Below are 21,549 nucleotides of genomic sequence, written 5' to 3'. Positions count from 1 at the left end.
AATACAATTTGTTATAGGTAAACTCATAGGTATATTGTCTTTTGTTTGAATGAACTATCTACCTGTCTATATATAATGACAAAGTAGAATCAAAATAATTCAAAGGAACAGTTTTACACATACATAACGCAAAGTTGGTTATAAGGCACTAGATGTTTACTTATTCGTAAATTATTCTGTTTTGCACATTGCTTATTGCTTTAAGGTAGTTCTGCACGTTTGAAAAACCGGAAGTGATGGTGTAACGTCATTTATCCGGAAAACGTAGAATAAAGCCTAGATTCGGCGTACGGAAATGAAAATCAATTTATGAATTAATCGAAACCTGTGAGTAAATTTGTTATAATGGCACTGTTGCTATATTTCTAAAGCCAAAATATGATATTAAAACATATGGAACATTAAAAATTTCAAACTAATGTCTTAAACTTAACGTGAAATGTCCGGTTCCCTTTAATCATGGTCAAATATCTCAAAAATGAGCACACGGACCTATACATTTTATTTCACTAAATTATAGGCCATGTGTTTATTTACAACTGTGAGAAGTTTCATCAAAATCTACGTTGTAGAAAAAAAATCGATTCAAACGTGCAGAACTACCTTAATATTACCAAAGTATGGTCATGTTGTCGTCACGTCGACTTTGTATTTTTGCGTCATGCGAGCTACAAGAAATGGTACTTTCATCCAAATTTTACAAAAAAGAAATATTAGAATGGAAATACATAACAAAAGCATGTTTTAATATGGGGTGGATGGGTTTTGTTGTTGTTACATAGACTAGTTTCGATTACAGGTATATTAGTTAAGACATATTCCGGAAAATATATGTATATAATTTTCCAACGTGTTAGCCATTAAGAAAACTGTTTCTTTCAGAGCATTATTCAATATAAAAATAAATTATCAAAGACAAATACAAAGTTTTTTTATCCATTCATATTATCAGAGATATTGCCCTTTGACAGTTTTTATCATTTTCTTAAGAGGGCTAAACGTTTGAATCCACGAGTGTCACACACTCGTTGAATAGTATAAGCTTCTATATTCAGACTAATAAATTATAAAACATTTAAAGAATATGGTTTGTTTTCGCATTCAGAAATATACCCTGGACCAGAATCACAGAGTAAAAAGATAAATGAAAACGTGTTGCTGACTTGTCACGTGGGCTCACAAGCTATAGAAGTCCGTTGGAAGAAAGATGGCATCTACATTGAATACAACAAGAATCCAAGATTTAAGGTACATATTAGAATTAATGATGCAACTGTTCTGATCATCAGGCAATAACATTTTATCTAAAGAAAAACGTTCTTAGTATGTTCGCATTCAGATATTTTTATGCAAAATGAGGTTTTTATGTGTAGCTTAACAGTTTAGATCCCTGGTGGTGTTTCACAACTGACCGTTTCTAGGACGTGCCCACCATGCGCCTTTATATACACATGTTTTATCGGCATCTTTGTAATTTTGTGGCCTATATATCTATACATACTATGCTGTTTGATTTCCTTCTGAGGAAGCTGAGCACTAAGACCGTGGCTATTTCTAAGAATGAATTTCACGTTCCCTTATAAACGCCTCGCCAGAGTGGAGAACTTTAGCAAAACCACCACTCCAGATCTGTAGTATGCATGCAACATATAATTCTATTTCATCTTGTCATTTTTACAGAAATTGGTTAACAATTACTTGCTCATTAGGGACATAGCACTCTCAGATGCAGGATTATACCAGTGTGAGGCAGAGGACAAAAACGGTTGCTATAGTTACAAAGAAGGAACTCTGACTGTGATTAATGTTAAACCAATCAATACATGTAAGTTTTTACTTGTATTTAACAATATTATTTGCTTTTCTTGGATAACAACATCAAACACAAGTTAAAACAGCCGAAACGATCTCTTATGTGCTGTTTGGAGATATGTTACGTTTTACACATTTTACCTTCCAAAATAAAAATATCAATTATTCTTTTTAGAAAGGTTTTCCCATGATGGACGGGGCTAGATGATCGTCTAGAGGAAGTTTATGTAATGTCTTGTTAATCTGAAACTTTTACTCTTTGTTTAACAATGTTATGGAATACACAGTTATCAACGATATGCAGACACACATTTAGCACTGAATACTAACCTTCTAAAAATATATTAAAACTTAGAACACCCTAACCGCCCCACCCCTAGAACACCCTAACCGCCCCATCCCTACACTCAACACAACTCCCTAAACATTCATATTATGGCAATCATATTACATCTAGTACAATTATAGCATTTCTGACACATTTAGACAAATATGTTGATTCAAGAATACTTAAATGTAAAACAAATCTAGCCCTGCTATGATATCCCTTTATTTATTTTACGATCTTAACTCGATGATAAATAGTTACTGTAATACACAAATGTCTAGAGTTAAAATACAAGAAGAAAAGTCATGACAAAAAAAATTCTTTATCCTGACATACCTTAGTTAGTTTGATATTTGACCTCACATCAGTAAAAAATCAGTGTCTACCATTCTGTATCTTTACAACTGATGACATTACATCATAGAAATTTCATAGAATGTGCTGTAATTTTTATGAAAGATAATACCAAAAATATTAAGCAAGCGTTAGAAAACGAGAACAAAAGTCAAACGTTGAATATAAAGAATTTCGTTTAGTATGTCAAAATAGGTAACATGATTTCATCAAAAACGAAATCATTGTTGCCTTGAAAAGTAGAACTTAACATATTTTTTTTCCATATTATTTGAGATTGTGGCGTTTCTATATATGACGAGGATGCTTTGGCCATCTCGAGAATATCACAGGGCAACGATGCACGAAATAATGAAAATCCATGGCATGTGACTATAAGAACTAGAGGTGTAAGTACAACAACTGTATGACATTCGTGTGACATGCACGTGGCATCATAATTATGAGATTGAATATTCTGTTTTTAGAAAGTGTTTACATTTTGTAGAAAATAGCAGACCAGGAACCCGATTATCTTATATCAAATATCGTTTTTCGTACTAATGTATGTTTTAACATGCAATGGCGTCTGGTTATGCGCATTTCATGGTTACATTATACAAATAAGACTTTACATGCATATTTTGACCTTTTTTGAGTTACAGACGTTTTGCATGCAAATATTTATCGCTCCCTGTATACGTAAAGTATATCACGCTGATAAAACGTCTTAAACTCAAAAAGGTCAAGACAGGCATGTGAAATCTTATTTGTATAAAGTAACCATTTAGTTAATACATGCATTAGTATAAAAAAAGCGATATTTTGTATATACCCATAGTAACCACGGAGGCGGGGCAACGTAAACTTTCACGTTGTCACGTCACAGTTTGTTCCTAATTTTATACGTGCAAACGTCAACTACTATCGTCACAAAGTATGTGTTTGGGATTGTTATATTTTCTCGAAATATCCCCAATTGTATTCAGTGTTACTCCATCTGGGTATATAAATTGCAATTTTCTTAAGACTGTTTAGCGATAGGGCATGAGTTGCTTTCAAAACCAGGGGCAAGAAGTTATACTAAGGGAATAAAAACAGCACAGATTTTTACAGATTTTATTTAATACTATAACGTGCTTTCAAGAGAAAGACACTTTGAATATGTTTTGGAGCATAAAAAAAAGTTGACTAAAAACTCATACAATTTTTTTGCTTTCCCGGTACCGACTCTGTTCAAATAATTCTGATTCGGTAAAACACGGCCGCTACAGCTAAAACTGGAGGAAAACTTAAACATCTGGTTGGATTTAGAAATAAATTTACCGAAAGTTTCTTTGTGTTTCTTAAATTATTTTTAGTTTTCCTGATATTTCTGTATAAGAAACTTTGAAAATAATTTAGCAGAAATATTTCTAGGAAAGTTTTCAAAATAATTTAGCAGAAATATTTCTAGGAAAAATTTATTTATTTATTTAGACAGACAGACAGACAGATACTCCTTTACTTGTACAGACATAGAGTAATCTGACCGGAGAAAACCCATTGGAAAGAGAAGAGAGAAATATTTAAGATACAGACATGTGTTTTTGCGAATAGACGGTTTGATTCTTTGAATGCGTCCATTGTGTAGCACCGAAATATGCGCGTCTTAATGGCAAGAACCAGAACAGACCGCATGGTTAGGTGTGAGACACTCAAGAGCATGGGTTTTATTTGGTTTTGAAGATAACATTAAAAACTTTTGTTGTTTGACAGTCCTTTGTTGTTTCTTATGATAGTACAAATGTATTTAGAAATATTTTATCTTTCTTTTTTAGAGATCATCTATGCACAGGGCATTCTGTGGAGGAACTCTGATATCCAAGACATATATGGTGACTGCTGCCAGTTGTATTGAAGAGTTCGAAAAGGTCTTAGGAGTTCCTTTTGTGCCTGAAAATGTGGAGTTTTTACTTGGTAAATACTGATTTACATCGCTGGTTTGACCTATGGTCCTTGGTATTAACCTTTTATATCAGTTTGATATAATGAATGACCTCGAAAATCTGTATTCAGAACTCGGCACCAAGTGTCTTCTAGTTTATAAGTCAAGTATTTATGTTGCCAAAATCTGAATCAGTCATAAGGTCAACAAATCCAAATATAAATCACAATGTGAGTCTTGGTCATTAACCAGGTTTTCATGTTCCTGTTATAACATTAAAACATTAAATTTTCAGAATGACCGAACACGAGCACTCACGAAAACTTATCAACGTTTTATTTTGCGTTAAATATTTCAAATTTTTGTCTTTTTTTACTACTCGTATTATTTCATTTTAAAGTATTTCTAAGGCAGGAATTTAACACTGCTCTTAAAACAGAGGGACTACATGTTCTTTAAACTTTGAAGTTATAATGTACATGAACAGACACAAAATTATATAAAACAAGAAGAAATGCTCCGGACAAAGTCATTCTTGAATTTGACCTTTGACCTCTAAGTGTGACATTGACCTTAGACCTAGGGACCTGGTTCTTGCATATGGCACTCCGTCTCATGATGGTGAACAATTGTGCCAAGATTCATCAAAATCCCTCCATGCATGAAGAAGATATGCTCCGGACAAAGTCTGTGGACGCCGCCCGTACGCCCGGCCGCCCATCCGCCCGCCTGGGGCGTTCCCATAATACGTCCCGTTTTTCAAACGGGCGTATAAAAAGAAACATCAGAAAGCTGCAATTGTTTGCTTATAAAATACGTTCACTTACACCTAATCACGATGTGTGATCGTAACCTAATTAGCCGGAATTTTACGCAATTTAACGGACAAGCAACGCAATTTTTTGATAAAAACATGGATCAAAACAAGGAAGAAGGTGTGCATATTGCTCGAGAAAGCCTCAAGAAAACGTAAGATTAACAAAACTTACTATTCACGGAACCCAAGCCTGGCATAATGTTACGCCTACAATGCAGTTTAATAGTAAAACACTTTCATTTTCGCTTACTTGTAGATTCGGTAGAAGGGAGTGCGGAATTGTTTTGTTATTGACGAGAATATATTACATTTTTCACTACTTTATGAACAGTTGCTTTAGTATAGTACCCACAGACGGAATACATACATTTCTTTCACGAAAAATACCTACACTGTGATTGTTCTATATTTGTCTTCTTTTCCTATATTTCTATGTTACGTTCGATGTTGACAAGCACCTAGATTTGTTCATAACTGAGATAATATGGCACCCCATTCGTTATCCGTAGAATCATATACGCTCCATATAGATATAAAGATCGAAGTTCTGTGTGAAATATACGTTTCTTGGGTCCTTTTAAAGCCGTCAAATACAGTATGCTTTAAATTATGAATAATAATTCTTTATTATAAGCGAACATGTGGTGTGCTAATTATTCTTTTGTTATAGGTTATAGAGCATGGAAACGCCGCAGCTCATCACTTTGGCTTCAAAAACCAAAAAAAAAAAAAAAAAAAAAAAAAGATAAAACGTTCAAACCTGGAAGAACAGGGTACATCAACACCTTTAAATGTAACACTTGGTGTTAAACCGGACAATGCAACGCAAATGATGTTTCTGTGCCATCACGTGCTTAAGCTGCATAGATATTAACGGAAACAATACACATTGGCTGAAAATTCATAATATGTTGCACTCGTGAAAAAAAATTAAACGTTTGTCAATTTTGAAAACAAATCATTTTTTGATTCCACAGTGCATCCTAATCTATGAAACAAATAGTGCTTAGTGCCGCCTGCTTTGCACGCGAAGATGGTGCGCATGCGTCGGAACAGCTGTCACGTATTTTCCAGCTCTCTCACATTTTAATAATTTTCACTGGTTTCCTGTAAGCTTTTGCACTGTCAGCAGGTGGATAAATAACTCATATTTTATTCATTAACAAGACTTGTATGCATAAATTCTTGGTTTTTCTTAGCGCCATAGGCTGAGAAAAAAGAAAGGTAAATTTTTCCAATAGCCCGCCATATTGTTTTTCAGGAACTTCCTGTTTACATTTTGCACTTCCTGTTACAAGTGTCAAAATGAAAGTAGAAATTACAGGTACATTCCTGTTTTTCTTCATTATTATTTGCAATTGTGTATTGCATTACCAACTGTTTTGTGAAGATTCAACAAAAGTTCACAAAGCAGACCAACTTCTGTCCAGTCCAAGGATTCTTTCAGTGAATACATCACTAAAGAAAATTCGCCCAGAGGCCTGGGGCAAAAACAGAACATCAGGCAAATGTTGTCTGATATTTGTTCATTGCCTCCTAGCAACACAAATCTCTGACATAGAGCTCAACCCTGGTCCAAAGTATCCCTGTGGAACATGTGACCAAGAAGTTACATGGAATGACAAGGGCATTATCTGTGACTCTTGTGATACTTGGTTCCACATAGATTGCCAAGGAATAGGTGATAGCACATATGATCGCCTTTCCAACTCGAGTTTTACCTGGTATTGTCTAAGCTGCGGCAATCCCAGCTACTCCTCATCCCTGTCCGATTCGTTGAACTCCCTGAGTAATAGTTCTGTTTATACTCCCCTTGATAATGTATCAGATACTATTAATATTAATGCTTCACAAGCTCAAACCCCCCTTAAAACTTCAAATGACTCCTCCTTCCATACCAGTCCCCCCAATGCCACATCTACACCCAAAAATACACGTGGGAATAAAGGTTATCAACCAAAGAAACTGTCACCCAACGAAAGAATTACAGTCTTAAACATCAACTGCAGATCAGTAAGGAACAAAATCCCAGAACTTTACCAGATCATCAACCAAACAAAACCAGATATCATATGCTGCTCGGAAACTTGGTTAAAACCAGAGATAAATATCCCCGAAATATTTCCGAGCTCCCTTAATTATCAAGTATTCCGGGATGATAGGATTACAGGCCAAGGGGGAGGTGTCCTTATAGCTGTAAGCAACAGGTAACTGAGCCAAGAACAGCCAGATTTAAAAACTGACTGTAATATTGTCTGGGCCAAGATATCTATCACAGGTCATAAAGATATCTATGTGGCATCATTTTATAAGCCACATGAAAATGATGAACACTCCCTTTATGAACTATGGTCTTCTGTTTCCAAAATCCCTAAAACCAGTTCTATCTGGATATTTGGAGATTTTAATATACCAGATATAGACTGGGCTAACGAGTCACCCACCCAATCCTGTAAATTCAAGGATATGTATGAAAACTTTATTGAAAATCTTGTAAATTTTAATTTAGAACAAATGGTCAAAATCCCTACTAGAGATAAGAATGTCCTTGATCTTTTCCTAACTAATAATCCCTCAGTTGTCCACAATATCCAAACACTCCCGCCCCTTGGGTCATCAGATCATGATATTGTATTTCATGAACTAAATATAAAAAGCGGACGTCCTGTTCAGGCAAAGAGACTGGTTAGATCATACAATAAGGCTGATAGGACAAATTTCAAGAGAGACATGAAGATGTACTCTGATAAATTTATTCAGTTAGACCATGCTGATCCAAACACCTCTTGGGACAGCCTGAAAGCCGAAATAAACAGGTTATCATCTATCCATATACCCAGTAGGTTATGCAAGTCACGTGCTGATCTCCCTTGGATATCACAGGACATTGTCAGGAACATTATTAGGAAAAGGGATAAACTTTATTCCAAACTTAAAAGGTCACCCTCCAAAGACCCCACTAAAGTCCAAAAGTTTAAAGCCCTCAGGTCTAGCATCCAAAAACAAATCAGAAGTGCTTATTGGTCATACCTCAAATCCGTAATTTTTAGACAACTCTGGTGAAGGTCAAAAGAAAAAATTCTACTCTTTTATTAAGTACAACAAAACTGAAAACTTTGGTATAGCTCCACTTAGTAGCAATGGTCAGATACATTCAGACCCAGTCACCAAGGCCAACATACTCAACAGTCAGTTTGAATCTGTTTTTTTCCCGTCCACAACCACTCAGCCTTAAGCAATTATCGAAAAGTGCAGCCTCCACTCCTACCCACCCGCCTATGTCTCCAATAAGTATAAGTGTGTAGACAAACTACTACTAGGTTTAAACCCTCATAAGGCATCAGGGCCAGAGGAAATCTCACCTAGGTTACTTAAAGAACTACATAATGAAATTGCCCCTCTTCTAACGGTCATCTTCCAGCGGTCACTTGAAACTGGCATAATTCCGAACGACTGGAAACATGCGGTCATAGCACCAGTTTTCAAAAAAGGTCAGAAATCTAATCCCAGCAATTATAGGCCCATCTCCCTGACTTGTATAGCATCCAAATTATTAGAGCATATACTAGTCTCCAACATAATGTCATACTTCGACAAGAACAACGTCCTTAGCCCACAACAACATGGTTTCAGGTCAAAACATAGTTGTGAGACCCAACTCATAGGTTTTGCCCAAGAAATAGCAGATAATCTTGAAAAAGTTCAACAAACTGGTGTATTATTATGGATTTTAGTAAAGCCTTCGACGAAGTAGATCATCATAAATTGATTCACAAACTCAAATACCTAGGTATCGATAATAAGCTCAAAGCATGGGTTAAGTCATTTCTCAGTAACATATCTCACCAAATCCTTGTCGAGGGTAAAGTCTCTGAAAGGTTACCTGTCCTATCAGGGGTCCCCAAGGCTCAGTCCTTGGCCCCTGCCTATTTCTCGCCTACATAAATGACTTGCCCAGTAGTATCAAAAGTCGAGCCCGTCTCTTTGCCGTTGACACCATTGTCTACCTTACCATCAGAACTAAATTGGAAGACCCTAGAACAAAGAAGAAATCATTCCTGCCTGGTTATTTTCTATAAGATAAGAAATGAATTAGTGGCTGTGGACCATCATCATCTCACACAGACACGAAATTTAAACTACTTAATTCCACATAGATATTGAGGATTTATCTAATGAGCACATGTATTGGAAACACAATTTCAATACCGACTGTGTATTGTAATAATGCTAAACTATCTCAGCCGTGACGTGTCCTTAATTATTAATACAGTTAAAAAGTAAAAAAGTTGCATACGCACACGGCACTTTGCATTACTATTATTTTATGACTTAATCTGACAGCCAATTGTTGGCTGCAGGGGCGAATTTATAAACGGTATCGTGTTTCACGATTCCTAGACCATTTGGCTGTACAAGGATAAAAATGAACAAATTTCGGTGCCGTACTCCAACAACTTGCTATGCACCATGAAAACAATAAAATATCGTCGTATTTAAAATATAATACGATGACCTAAAAAAAAGTGGCAATAAAGTGTTACAAATCTCATTCGAATCGGTAAACAAAGACTTTTTACAAACTTAGGCGTGAGAAAAATCGCAGTAGCTTCGATACCACTCGCATTGCGAAGGGAAATAAAGGTGCACTAGCTGAATAAATCATTGTAAAGTTCCGTGAAATAACTCAGATAGCCAAAAGTTGCTTTAACGCATTAATACACGACAATACAAACTGAAGCGTAAAATTTTCTTACCTGCATCTCCTAAAACAGCGCTCTAATTGAGGTGCTGATTAAAGTTCCAGCTAATTTGGTTGCGATCACACACCGTGCTAATGGTGGAAGTACATAAAATTAACTTCAACGATCCAATAGTCCCCGCAGTCTATGTTGTTTGTAATGGTTGGGTTTTAAAGTCACTCTGTCACAATTATAGGTGATATGACGTATTTCCAGCATTTAATTGAGGTGGAAGACCCCGGTGCCCCTCAGGGCATTATTTCATCAAGGACGGGCACCTTAGAGGAACCAAAGACCTTACATAAGCCCGCTAGATGACTTTCTTACATGAATAATTAATCGACGGAAGTAGTCAACAAGTTAAAGTCATCGACTGCGTAGGTTTCATGACTATGTAGAGATATATACATGAAAGATATGCATAAGATATATAGAAAAGGTAAAATTTGTAAACACCGCAGACGAAATAAACAAATGAGCCGCGCCATGAGAAAACCACCATAGTGCATTTGCGAGCAGCATGGATCAAGACCAGCCTGCGCATCCGCACAGTCTGGTCAGGATTCATACTGTTCGCTTTCAAAGCCTATTTTAAAGCGGATGCGCAGGCTGGTCTTGATTCATGCTGGTCGCAAATGCACTATGTTGGTTTTCTCATGGCGCAGCTCAAATAATGAAACACAAAATTAAACTCCCGCCTTGGAAAGTAGTTTGAACACTTTCCTCTACACATACTGGAACAACTTCCATTTACCTTTCTAAACTATCAGGTACAATAAATTGTGTACTGGCTGGTGATGAGACAACTAGAACATTTAAAAGTTTCATTGTTCATCCAAATTATGGCGATCAAGCACCATATGATAACGACATAGCATTGATAGAACTTGACAGTCCAGTTGAATACACGGATTCTATACGTCCAATATGTCTGGAACCAGCGGACTACAATGACCGGGTGTTCTTGGAAAACAGTGATTCATTATCACCTGTACAAGGGAAGGTGGCTGGCTGCGGCCAAACAAGAAGCCGGGGAATGCCCGTCGCAAAATTGCAGGTTTTACATTTCATTATTTTTTCTTGTCAGAGTTTTCTTAAATGATTTGCTGGAAGAAAACTGCTAATGATGAACTTGATATTTAAATAATAAATTTGTTCCTATAATTTATTAGTATCAAATATGAGCAGAAGTTAGGATGTGTAATGATTAAATCACGAGTGACCTAACTGTTCGCATCCGAAGGACTGACCGACAAAATTGTGGAAATATGTTTGTTATTTCGATTCTAACATCCGCATTATTCAGTACTTCATTTTCGGCTCAATACGCCATTCTAAACAGTTTACACCCATGGTTAGAAAATGTTGCATCGCCGACGGAACGTTTTAGATATTTGTTACTTTTTAACGGTATTTATACAGAGGTAAGCTTCAGCTTGTCCTGACCTCGCCCCGCCGACACGAAAACATGGCATATACTTTATTTGTCGAGTTTACGTGTTTTCGTTTTTGTGTCTTCCATTAGACATGCACACAACATGGTTGTAAAGATTATAGATATATTTACTAAACAATTAACAAATTAGTAAAAAAGAGTATGTAGTTCTACTTACTTCACAAAACAATCTTTTTGCATTACCACATATCATACTAACGTAGCAGACATATTTAAAATGTTATTTATATATGTTGTATTACAAGAATATTTAGATAAAAGCTTGGAAATTAAGTTTTCAAATTTGAACGGTGGTTGAATAATTGAGAACAACCCTCAGAACTAGAGGAGAACTTTTTAACATTATCGCCGTACAATCAAGTCATTCGCCGTAAAGTACACAAAAAGTGAGCGCTAGGTTGGTCATTATTTTACTGTATGCTATATTGCCTGTCATCAGTCTTGCATATGTGAAATCTGACTAAAGTACTTGATCTTTTAAACGAAGAACCGAGGATGACCTATGCACATTCATCTTTCTGTTTATTTGGATTTCCAATATTACTATTTTTCTTTTCGCAAATATATTTTTATTTGAACCAATCAGATGACTCGTTTCAGTAAGCATTTGGCTGAACCATCGAAATAGCGTCGAAAATTACAGGGTGAGAAAAATTTGCATTCAGTCCGGGGCTCGAACCCGGGACCCCTCGCTTACAGGGCGAGTGCTTTATCGATTGAGCTAATCAGCTGTCTGACACATATTTACGTGACCAAGTCCGTACAGTGACATATGATACCTCTCAAAACACGAGGGCACAGTGGTCGTCATAAGAATTATTATTATAAACATGAAAAAAACCCAGGCTAAATACAGATGCTCTGATTGGCTAGCGAAAGGGTAGTCAGAACGAGTCTATCAATAGCACGTCTTCAGATCCAAAGCGTAGCGTTAATTGCAGATGTACTTTAGTCAGATTTGCATATGTGTAAATGGTGTGCGCATGTCTAACGGTAGACGCCAAAACGAAAACTCGACAAATAGGATATTTGTAGTTTTTTTACGTGTTTCCGTGCGGGCAAGTCGTGTTGGTTGGATGAAAACACGAGAACATAAAGTCGCATAAAAATAAGGTATTTGTCATGTTTCCGTGGCCACGGTGCGAAGTCACGACAGCACGACAAATAAAGAGTGCCAACATAACATATTCATACAGGCCAACACGAGAGCTCCGACAAATAAATATGTCGTGTCGACGCTCTCTAAACGTCGTGTTTTCGTGTAAAATGTGTTGAGTTTTCGTGTTTTTGTGTTGTCGTGTTTTCGCCTCGCTAACTCGCCAACACGAAATGGCAGAAATCGCCATAAGAATCGATTTTGTACCAAAGACATCCGCCAATCATATTATATAGAATATTTATATAAATTGATTGCTGTATACTTATACAAGTTAAAGCATAGCAAAAGTTCCTTTTAGGGCATAATGACCATCTTGTAAAATTTTGGTTGCAATGTCTGTTTTAAATATTGTTCATCAGTGTGTGGAACCCCAGGACCCCAGGACTGCGCACAATGAGAGAGTCGCAATTGGGTTTGTTTTCACATATTGACCATGCATTCGAAGGTAACGACGTATGTTATCCTTTGTGACAAATAAGGTTTTTGGCATGTTTCAACAAAGCCACTTTTCCATCCTCGGGTTTAGTAATATGTAATCCGCGGAACGCGTTCAGCCAGAGTCGCCTCAATTAGGAAAGAATAATTTAACGTCAGAGGTTATTTCTAAGGTCGCGGAGTTTGATTGGCCAGCTTGTAATGACAACAGCTTTTGAGTCAAGTGTGACTTACCAATTCTAAGTGTTCCTTCTCAAAGAACAATAACGTCATAGAAAATCAAATTACGTTCCTTTTTCGAAGGGGGTGGGGTGGGTATTGACTAAACGCTTTTATCTTTATTGAATTTCATGTGCTGAAATTAAGACGTCCTATATACTTCAAAGCACTAGAAAACTAATCATCAGCAGGGAAGGTGACCGGAAACATTTATACTCCATTATAGGATGTACACACGCATTGAGAGTAAAGGTTATTAGGCTTAACCTAGGTTTAAAGTGTACAATCAATGCATGTTTAAATGAATTGCTAGAAGAAAACTGATAAAGATGATATGTTACAGTGACTGTGATATAAATAATTGACTATGTCACAATGTAGAAATAAATAAGTAAATTGAAAGACCAACCGGTGCACCACAATATTAATGCGCATTGTTTTGTCACAATGGCACTCGTCGTTGAACAACACATTCTTTGCATGGAGGAGGTCGTTCTGGACATTTGAATTACCGTCTTATTCATGTTTTATGTGCTAATCATTCAGACAAAGGTTAATTGCTTCGTATCACGACTTAAAAAGTCTTCTAAACTTGTAGAATAATATGTGTATATTGTAGTTAAAACTTCATTGAAACCAAGAATACCCAATTCTTGCATTTTGAAGCGAATGGCAACTTTCTTTGCAGGAAGTTTACCTTCCATATGTATACAGACAAGAATGTGAACAATCGCTAGGCAGGAGGAAAAATATGCTTACCGACCGGATGTTTTGTGCCGGAAGTAAAGTAAGTATCAGCAGTACGCTTATTGAGAAATAGTAAAAATTTACTAATAATATGTAGTTTTATTATGTACTATGTCTTGTATCAGTCACACGCATGTCATGCACAGCTTGAATGCTTAACATCGAATACGATTGAAGAGTAGAAGTTTGCCTACAAGCTTATTGACAAGACATGTATCTAGTTCCTGTCATTCTTTAAAAGTATCAAAATAATTAAAGAACAAGATTAAAAATGTACGCAATTATCTGTTACTTTAAAGATACCAGTAGTGTGACAATCTAGATCTGTAAGGGATGTCCTCGAAGAAAAAATGTGTATATATACAGCAAACAAGTTTGTAGGTAGATCTACTAAAGGGAAAGACCGGCCTAGCCAAACTATTGTTATATATAAACGCCTATCATATGATACACCGTAAAATTCATCTTAATTTAAAAGTTTTAACTTCGGACCGCATATAAATAAAACGAAATCTTAAAAACTGCCTAACTATGGAAACAGTCATTTTTAACATCATTTACATATTGCTGTTGAATTATTCATTTAGCAAACCGAGCGTTACTTATTACTAAACCATGTAGAGAATTTTTCTTAAGCTATCTGCTTCTGATTGGTATGAAACTCTTATGATATTTTTTCTGCTTCTAATTAGTTGACCTATGACAGCGTCTTGGTGCCAGCTTAGAGATTTAAATTTGTTTTACGTACAATTTACTATCTAATAAGTAGAATTTAACATCTTTTATGCAAGACTTAGCATCTCCTACGTAGGACATACTATCTTCTACGTAGGACTTTCTACACCAAATATCTCCGACGTAGAAATTAGCATCTCCGACGTAGGATTTAATATCTCCTGCGTAGGACTTAGTATCTCCTGCGTAGGACTTAGTTTCTCCTACGTAGGACATACTGTCTTTTACGTAGGACTTGGTATCTCCTAACTAGGACATAGTATCTCCTACGTAGGACATACTGTCTCCTACGTAAAAGACAATATGTACTACGTAGGAGATACTAAGTCTCTCTGCTGGCACCAGGACGCTGCCATAATTGCCCAATGATTTATAAATGATTGTTTAAAACATAAAGTAACTAAATAAAATCAAGCAGATAATCAACTCAATACCTGGTCCTAATTACATGAAACTCATAGATGGTATCAAATAACCTACGAAGCATATATATAACACTATTCTTATGCACATGTACACGTTCAAACGTGCTTTGCAGAATAAATTGCAAAAAATACAAACAAATACGCATTCAACACAAAACAAAAATGCATTTCACAAACATAGCATTTAAGTGACCCTAGGATAAAAAGAAAAAATGCATTGTCAGTTAATGAAATGTTGTACAAGTAAGTGGAGTTTAGCAGGCTTTTGAAAGCAGCAGCTTCCCTAATCTTGGCGGGAAGGGAGTTCCAAAAACTTGGGAGCAGTGAACGAAAAGCTGCGATTTCCATACATCACAGTTTTAGTTTTTGGCATAACCATTGACAGCGTGTCTTTTGATCTTAGGGGATGTGGTTTACAAACTTCGTAAGATCTTGGGTCGTGGTAATTTTTCACCTGTATTTGGTAAGATTATAAAACGTTTTATTAAAAGAGGTTACGACCCAATTGTTTTGAGACATACCGCATGTTTAGTGTTCAACCCGTTTGCAGTTGGACACTACGCTTCCCTCTTTGATTATGTCTGACGGAAGAAGGGGAGGACTCTATGATAAGCAGTTTTTAAATCCCATCAGAACTTAACTGTTTGATATCTGTTTCCTGGCCTGTGTTATATATTCCATGCCTTTTTGTTTTCCATAACGTGTGTTAGAGATTCACCTAGCGGCACAAAGATTTGATTTGTTATTCCATATCCATACTGTTGTCAAATACTGCAACAAGATTCCTAACACATTTGTTGGATTTTATAAAAGAGTCACCAACCTTCACCGAGACGTCTTTGTACTTCGAGTTATGCTTTGATGTGCATAACATCATCTCCGTTTTATCAGCATTAAGTTTCAGCATGTTGCAATGCATCCACGAAAACAGATCTTGGGTTGAAGCTGCATACACGAATTTTCTTCTCACTTCTTCCTGTTATAATGGATTCAATTTTGGTAAAATATTTGGTGTTATGCTGATTTTGGCTATCCATACAATTTGAAATGTTTGTAAAGATTTCATTTCGTAGTCGAACAAAAGCATGAGAGACTAACCTTAGACTGGTGCCCGTGTTTATTCTCTACGTTCCATAAACGGCTGTTTGGAGAGAATGATTCTCGAAATAAGTCGGGTACCAGGCTAGACTAACCTTTCCACAACCAACCAAGGTCCAAAACCTACACTCTTGCCTTAAACTACATATTTATCACCTAGACATGAAACCTAACAATGTTTCGTCCTATATATGCTGTGTACATCGAGATAAGATCATAAATTTCTGATGATAATTTAATTCATAAACAACTTATATGTTATTGATATTGTGCTTCACAAGCCTTTAAGGCTAAACACCTCTAAATCCAGCTGTTCTATTTAATATAAAATCCACTTACTTCATAACGGTTTTTCGACATTTTCTAGCATATCAGATTTTCAGAGACTTATATTCCCATGAAGAACTAGATCGCTACTTTACAAAAACAAAAAGAAAAGGGGGTGTTAACTTTTATATAAGAAAACCACAGTTCGTTAAATACAACCCGCTGAATTTACTACTTTTCGCTTCTTTCAGTTTCTCTTTTCGAGACATTAAATTCTTACGCCGCCATTTTTACCTAGCATGCGATAGGGACATGCCGATCTCAATAGAATGCAAAGTGATACATACTGAAACGCGGTAGGGCAAAAGTAAGCATGTTGCTGTCAAGAAAATGCACTAGGAAAGGAAAAAAGATTAGTACTATTTATATTTGGACTACTTGTGACCAGCTGGACCAGCGGAGGCTTACATTCTATTTGGTAGTGATCAGCCTATAAGAAAAAGTATTTATTAAATTTTTCCATTAATTTGCATTCATTCCCAAGGTACATCTATTTTACAATGATTCTGCTTAGTTTTGTTGCAAAATATTGAGAAAATATAGAGAAATGACAATTCATTACAGGTCATTCCCATCCCAAAAAATACTCGAAATTTAGCCCTGTGCAAGCAGTATTTCAATTTATTTTACCTTATTCGTCGAATTTTCATTTAAGATCCATTTAATCTTTACGATGTTTATCCTTTTCATTCAGAAACATGCTAATTTCAGTAATATTTTGACAAGTGTAGTGCTAAAATGCGAGAAAAAGACATTTACTAGGTCCTAAAACGGACCAAAATAAAGCCACCTGGTCGAAAATTCGATTTAAATTCCAAAATCACAAGAAATTTAAGAGTTTTCAGCCATTTATCACCATTTTACCATAAAGAATAGATTAATGGCATTTTCATTGATTTTCGAGGAGTTTGACAAAATACCATGTATTGCCCCTTATAGGCTGAACACCACTAAATCCAGCTGTTCTTTATTTCATATAAAATCCACTTAATTCATAACGGTTTTTCGACATTTTCTAGCATATCAGATTTTCAGAGACTTATATTCCCATGAAGAGCTAGATCGCTACTTTACAAAAACAAAAAGAAAAGGGGGTGTTAACTTTTATATAAGAAAACCACAGTTCGTTAAATACAACCCGCTGAATTTACTACTTTTCGCTTCTTTCAATTTCACTTTTCGAGACATTAAATTCTTACGCCGCCAATTTACCTAGCATGCGATAGGGACATGCCGATCTCAATAGAATGCAAAGTGATACATACTGAAACGCAGTAGGGCAAAAGTAAGCATGTTGCTGTCGAGAAAATGCACTAGGAAAGGAAAAAAGATTAGTACTATTTATATTTGGACTACTTGTGACCAGCTAGACCAGCGGAGGCTTACATTCTATTTGGTAGTGATCAGCCTTAATATTTTGGCATGAAGGGGGCAATTAGCCGGATATGCCTCCGTGGTCCACTCGAATGTAGTCCATATCAATATATAGTGCAATTTTCCCGCCTAGTAAAGGCCATTTTCATGCCAGATATAAGCTTTATTGATGCTTGATTGTAAAAAGGAATGTCCGCAGATGATTTTAAGCTACGTTATATGCTTCAAAAGTTGAGTTGAAGCTGCCTTGTAAAATGAAAGTGAAAGTAGGTATTTCCTGATGTCTACATACGCAATATTAGCGTTTTCATCACGTGTCTCAGTCACGTGACCATGGTTTTACTGCATTATGGTCAACCCCATATTTTTTGGGTATATTTTGATTGCCTAAAGACAGACCTTCAAGACAAGGGTAGTCTCGCAGGAAGTGAAAGGCTAGAAATCTTGATAAAAATATGTTATAAGTTGTTAATTTTATATAGAAAATAGTAGCGAAGGCATTTAATACCATCATACCTTTTGTAAACAAACCAGACGGACAGTTCCGGTATAATTAAGCGAAAAGGCATGTAAAGCACGAAAAAGACCTATTTCTGGACAATAAATACCATTCTAAAAAAATTTTAAGTGATTTTAAGTAACGCAGAGAAATAAGTTTTTCAGCATATAGACTTTACAGTTGAAATATACGGCTGACACTCGATATCGCGAATTCAAAGAAATCGAGCGTTTTACTTCGAGGTAACTGAAACTTTTAAAATGGTATTTTATGCACATGTTTTAGTGAAGTTTGAGATAAGTGAGTTCGAGATATCGAATGCAAATGTATTATGTATGTATATATGTATATATTTATTTATTTTATGCTAGCTAATGAAATACCGTATTCTATCAGTTAAATATTTTCATATTTCATCACTCACACTGTGAAAATATAAAATCTATATTTTCACACTGTGAGAGATATAGCTCCGCCCCCTCATTACATTGTGTATGAATTTTAAATTATTTGCTTAAAACAGGATGAAAATTGTAGCCGCACTTTGTTCTTTATAGTATATTTCTCGATTCAAATTATTTTACTTAAAGAAGATTTCATACCGTTATGCAGCAAGAAATAAAACAAAATGGAACTTTATGTTGCATGCGTCTTTATAACGTCACAGCACGTCTGACGTCATGTCTGTTTACGCGCGTCTGTTTCCCGCGCTGAGATTAAAATAGTTGCAAAATGCACATCTCAACGTAATTGAGCATAAAATAAAAAGAAAATTTGTTTGTTTTTCGTGAATATAGAATATATCTCACCTCGAATTGAGAAAATTTTCACATTTTCACTCGCGCTACGCGCTCGTGAAAATATTTGAAATTTTCTCACTTCTCAGTGAGATATATTCCATATTCACTCAAAACAAACAAATATCCTCTATATGTATGTATGTATGTATATATTTATGTATGTATGTATATATGCATGTATATATGTATATATTTATGTATGTATGTATATATGTATGTATGTATGTATGTATGTATGTATGTATGCATTTATTTATGTATGTATGTATGTATATATGTATGTATATATGTATATATTTATGTATGTATGTATATATGTATGTATGTATGTATGTATGTATGTATGTATGTATATGTATATATATATGTATATATTTATGTATGTATGTATATATGTATGTATGTATGTATGTATGTTTGTATGTATGTTTAGATAAAACAAAAAGTTAGATATGGCTCTGTGATAAAGCTTATGGCATTCTGTTGTTCAGTTTTTGTTTTATTATTTTTGCCCTTGTGGTAAAAGGTATTAAACAAGAAACTCTGATTCAAATTACAAATACCTGTAAATAAAGTTCATTCACATCTTTCTTCAAAATGGTAACATGACTTGAATACATGTCTTGGCAATATCTTAATATCTTTAAAGTGGCCTTCGCATGTATTTTGAAGCAGCCTTTGATTTTACAAAACATGGCAAACATAGTTCTCAAATTGGTCATAACACGACTAACCAGAGACATAAAGCAGTTTGACGCCGTTTGACCAGCTGCCCCTATACTCCGTTTAACCAGCTGTCCGTATACTTCGTTTGACCAACTGTCCGTATACTCCGTTTGACCAGCTGCTCGTATACACCGTTTGACCAGCTGCCCGTTTACTCCGTTTGACCAGATGTCCGTATACTCCGTTTGACCAGCTGTCCGTATGTATACTTCGTTTGACCAGCTGTCCGTATACTCCGTTTGACCAGCTGCCCGTTTACTTCGTTTGACCAGCTGCCCGTTTACTTCGTTTGACCAGCTGCTCGTATACACCGTTTCAAGTAGACACTTTTCATACTTTTTAGTTTAGCAAACCTGAAGTACTTAGACCAAGAATAAACCTACTTTGTGAATGAACCTTAAATGATTCATTTGGAGTTTATTTATGATTCTTTTTAATGATGTGCGTTTTTATGATAGATATATAAATGTTTGAAATAAATGTTTGGTGGCTCTTTTCTGACACAATTCTTCCACATAAGATTTCCAGGACCGGGGATGCCTGTGGAGGGGATAGCGGTGGTGGCTTGGTTATGGCTACATCGAATAGATGGGTTCTGACTGGAATTGTGTCGTGGGGTATTGGGTGTGATGTGGACAAGTACTATGGTGTCTACACAGATGTTGGCAAATACTACGACTGGATTGAGGGTGTTACCAAGTTTAGGGAAGAAGAGGTGCCATATTTTTAAATTTTGTTTTAATTGCAAATATTATAAAGATACACATGTATTCAAAATATCTCATCCGAGTGCATCACTGGAACAAGCTCAATTTGGAAAAGGATTTTCCAGTTGCATAAATTCTAAGGAAGTTTTGCTATTGTTACATATTATTTGTAAGAAAAATGGTATGACAAAATATTTTAAAGTCATTTCCTTTCTCGGGCTATACCTTTCGTTTTATCTGTTTAATTGATTTATAGTCACCTACTTAATTGAAATGAAAGAACAATATACACTTTGACCCTTTCTTGTACATAATCAGCGGTAACATACTCGATACAGTTGTGAAATTTTATATTAAGTTAAACTTAGAAATACCACCGTATACATGTATATGCGAGGTGGCAGTGTATATGAGATGGTAGAAGTCGTCAAATTATGTTATCATTATTTCATATAGCGCTAGACTAGTCAAACGCACCATTTCGTCTAAATGTTTTGGAACTGTCATGACACTCGGCAATTTCCGCGTGATTTCGTATGTATTTCCGTGAGGCATTGGAGCAGTATAGAGGACATAGCTTTCAACGAAAACTTGAGAATACCGCAATTTGGCAGTTTGGCAATATAGAGCACATAGCTTTCCATGAAAACTTGAGAATGCCGCAGTTTGGCAATATAGAGCACATAGCTTTCCATGAAAACTTGAGAATGCCGCAATTTGGCAATATAGAGCACATAGCTTTCCATGAAAACTTGAGAATGCCGCAATTTGGCAATATAGAACACATAGCTTTCCATGAAAACTTTAGAATGCCGCAGTTTGGCAATATAGAGCACATAGCTTTCCATGAAAACTTTAGAATGCCGCAGTTTGGCAATATAGA

General features: G+C 35.8%; 1 protein-coding gene across 1 annotated transcript in view; it reads left to right on the top strand.

Moving 5' to 3' along the window:
* Positions 1–20,700, top strand: part of LOC123529175 (coagulation factor X-like) — a 32,556-nt gene extending 11,856 nt beyond the window's left edge. The window contains exons 8-14 of the mRNA XM_053522402.1: positions 1,106–1,248; positions 1,681–1,825; positions 2,771–2,883; positions 4,294–4,432; positions 10,730–11,016; positions 13,917–14,015; positions 20,480–20,700. Of these exons, the coding sequence (XP_053378377.1) occupies positions 1,106–1,248; positions 1,681–1,825; positions 2,771–2,883; positions 4,294–4,432; positions 10,730–11,016; positions 13,917–14,015; positions 20,480–20,689 (1,136 nt within the window). The 3' untranslated portion in view covers positions 20,690–20,700. The remainder of the gene's footprint in view (positions 1–1,105; positions 1,249–1,680; positions 1,826–2,770; positions 2,884–4,293; positions 4,433–10,729; positions 11,017–13,916; positions 14,016–20,479) is intronic.
* The last annotated feature ends 849 nt before the right edge of the window (positions 20,701–21,549 follow it).

This window comes from Mercenaria mercenaria, chromosome 13 (genome assembly GCF_021730395.1).
Source record: "Mercenaria mercenaria strain notata chromosome 13, MADL_Memer_1, whole genome shotgun sequence".
NCBI lineage: Eukaryota > Metazoa > Mollusca > Bivalvia > Venerida > Veneridae > Mercenaria > Mercenaria mercenaria.
This window is presented reverse-complemented; position numbering and strand designations above follow the sequence as displayed.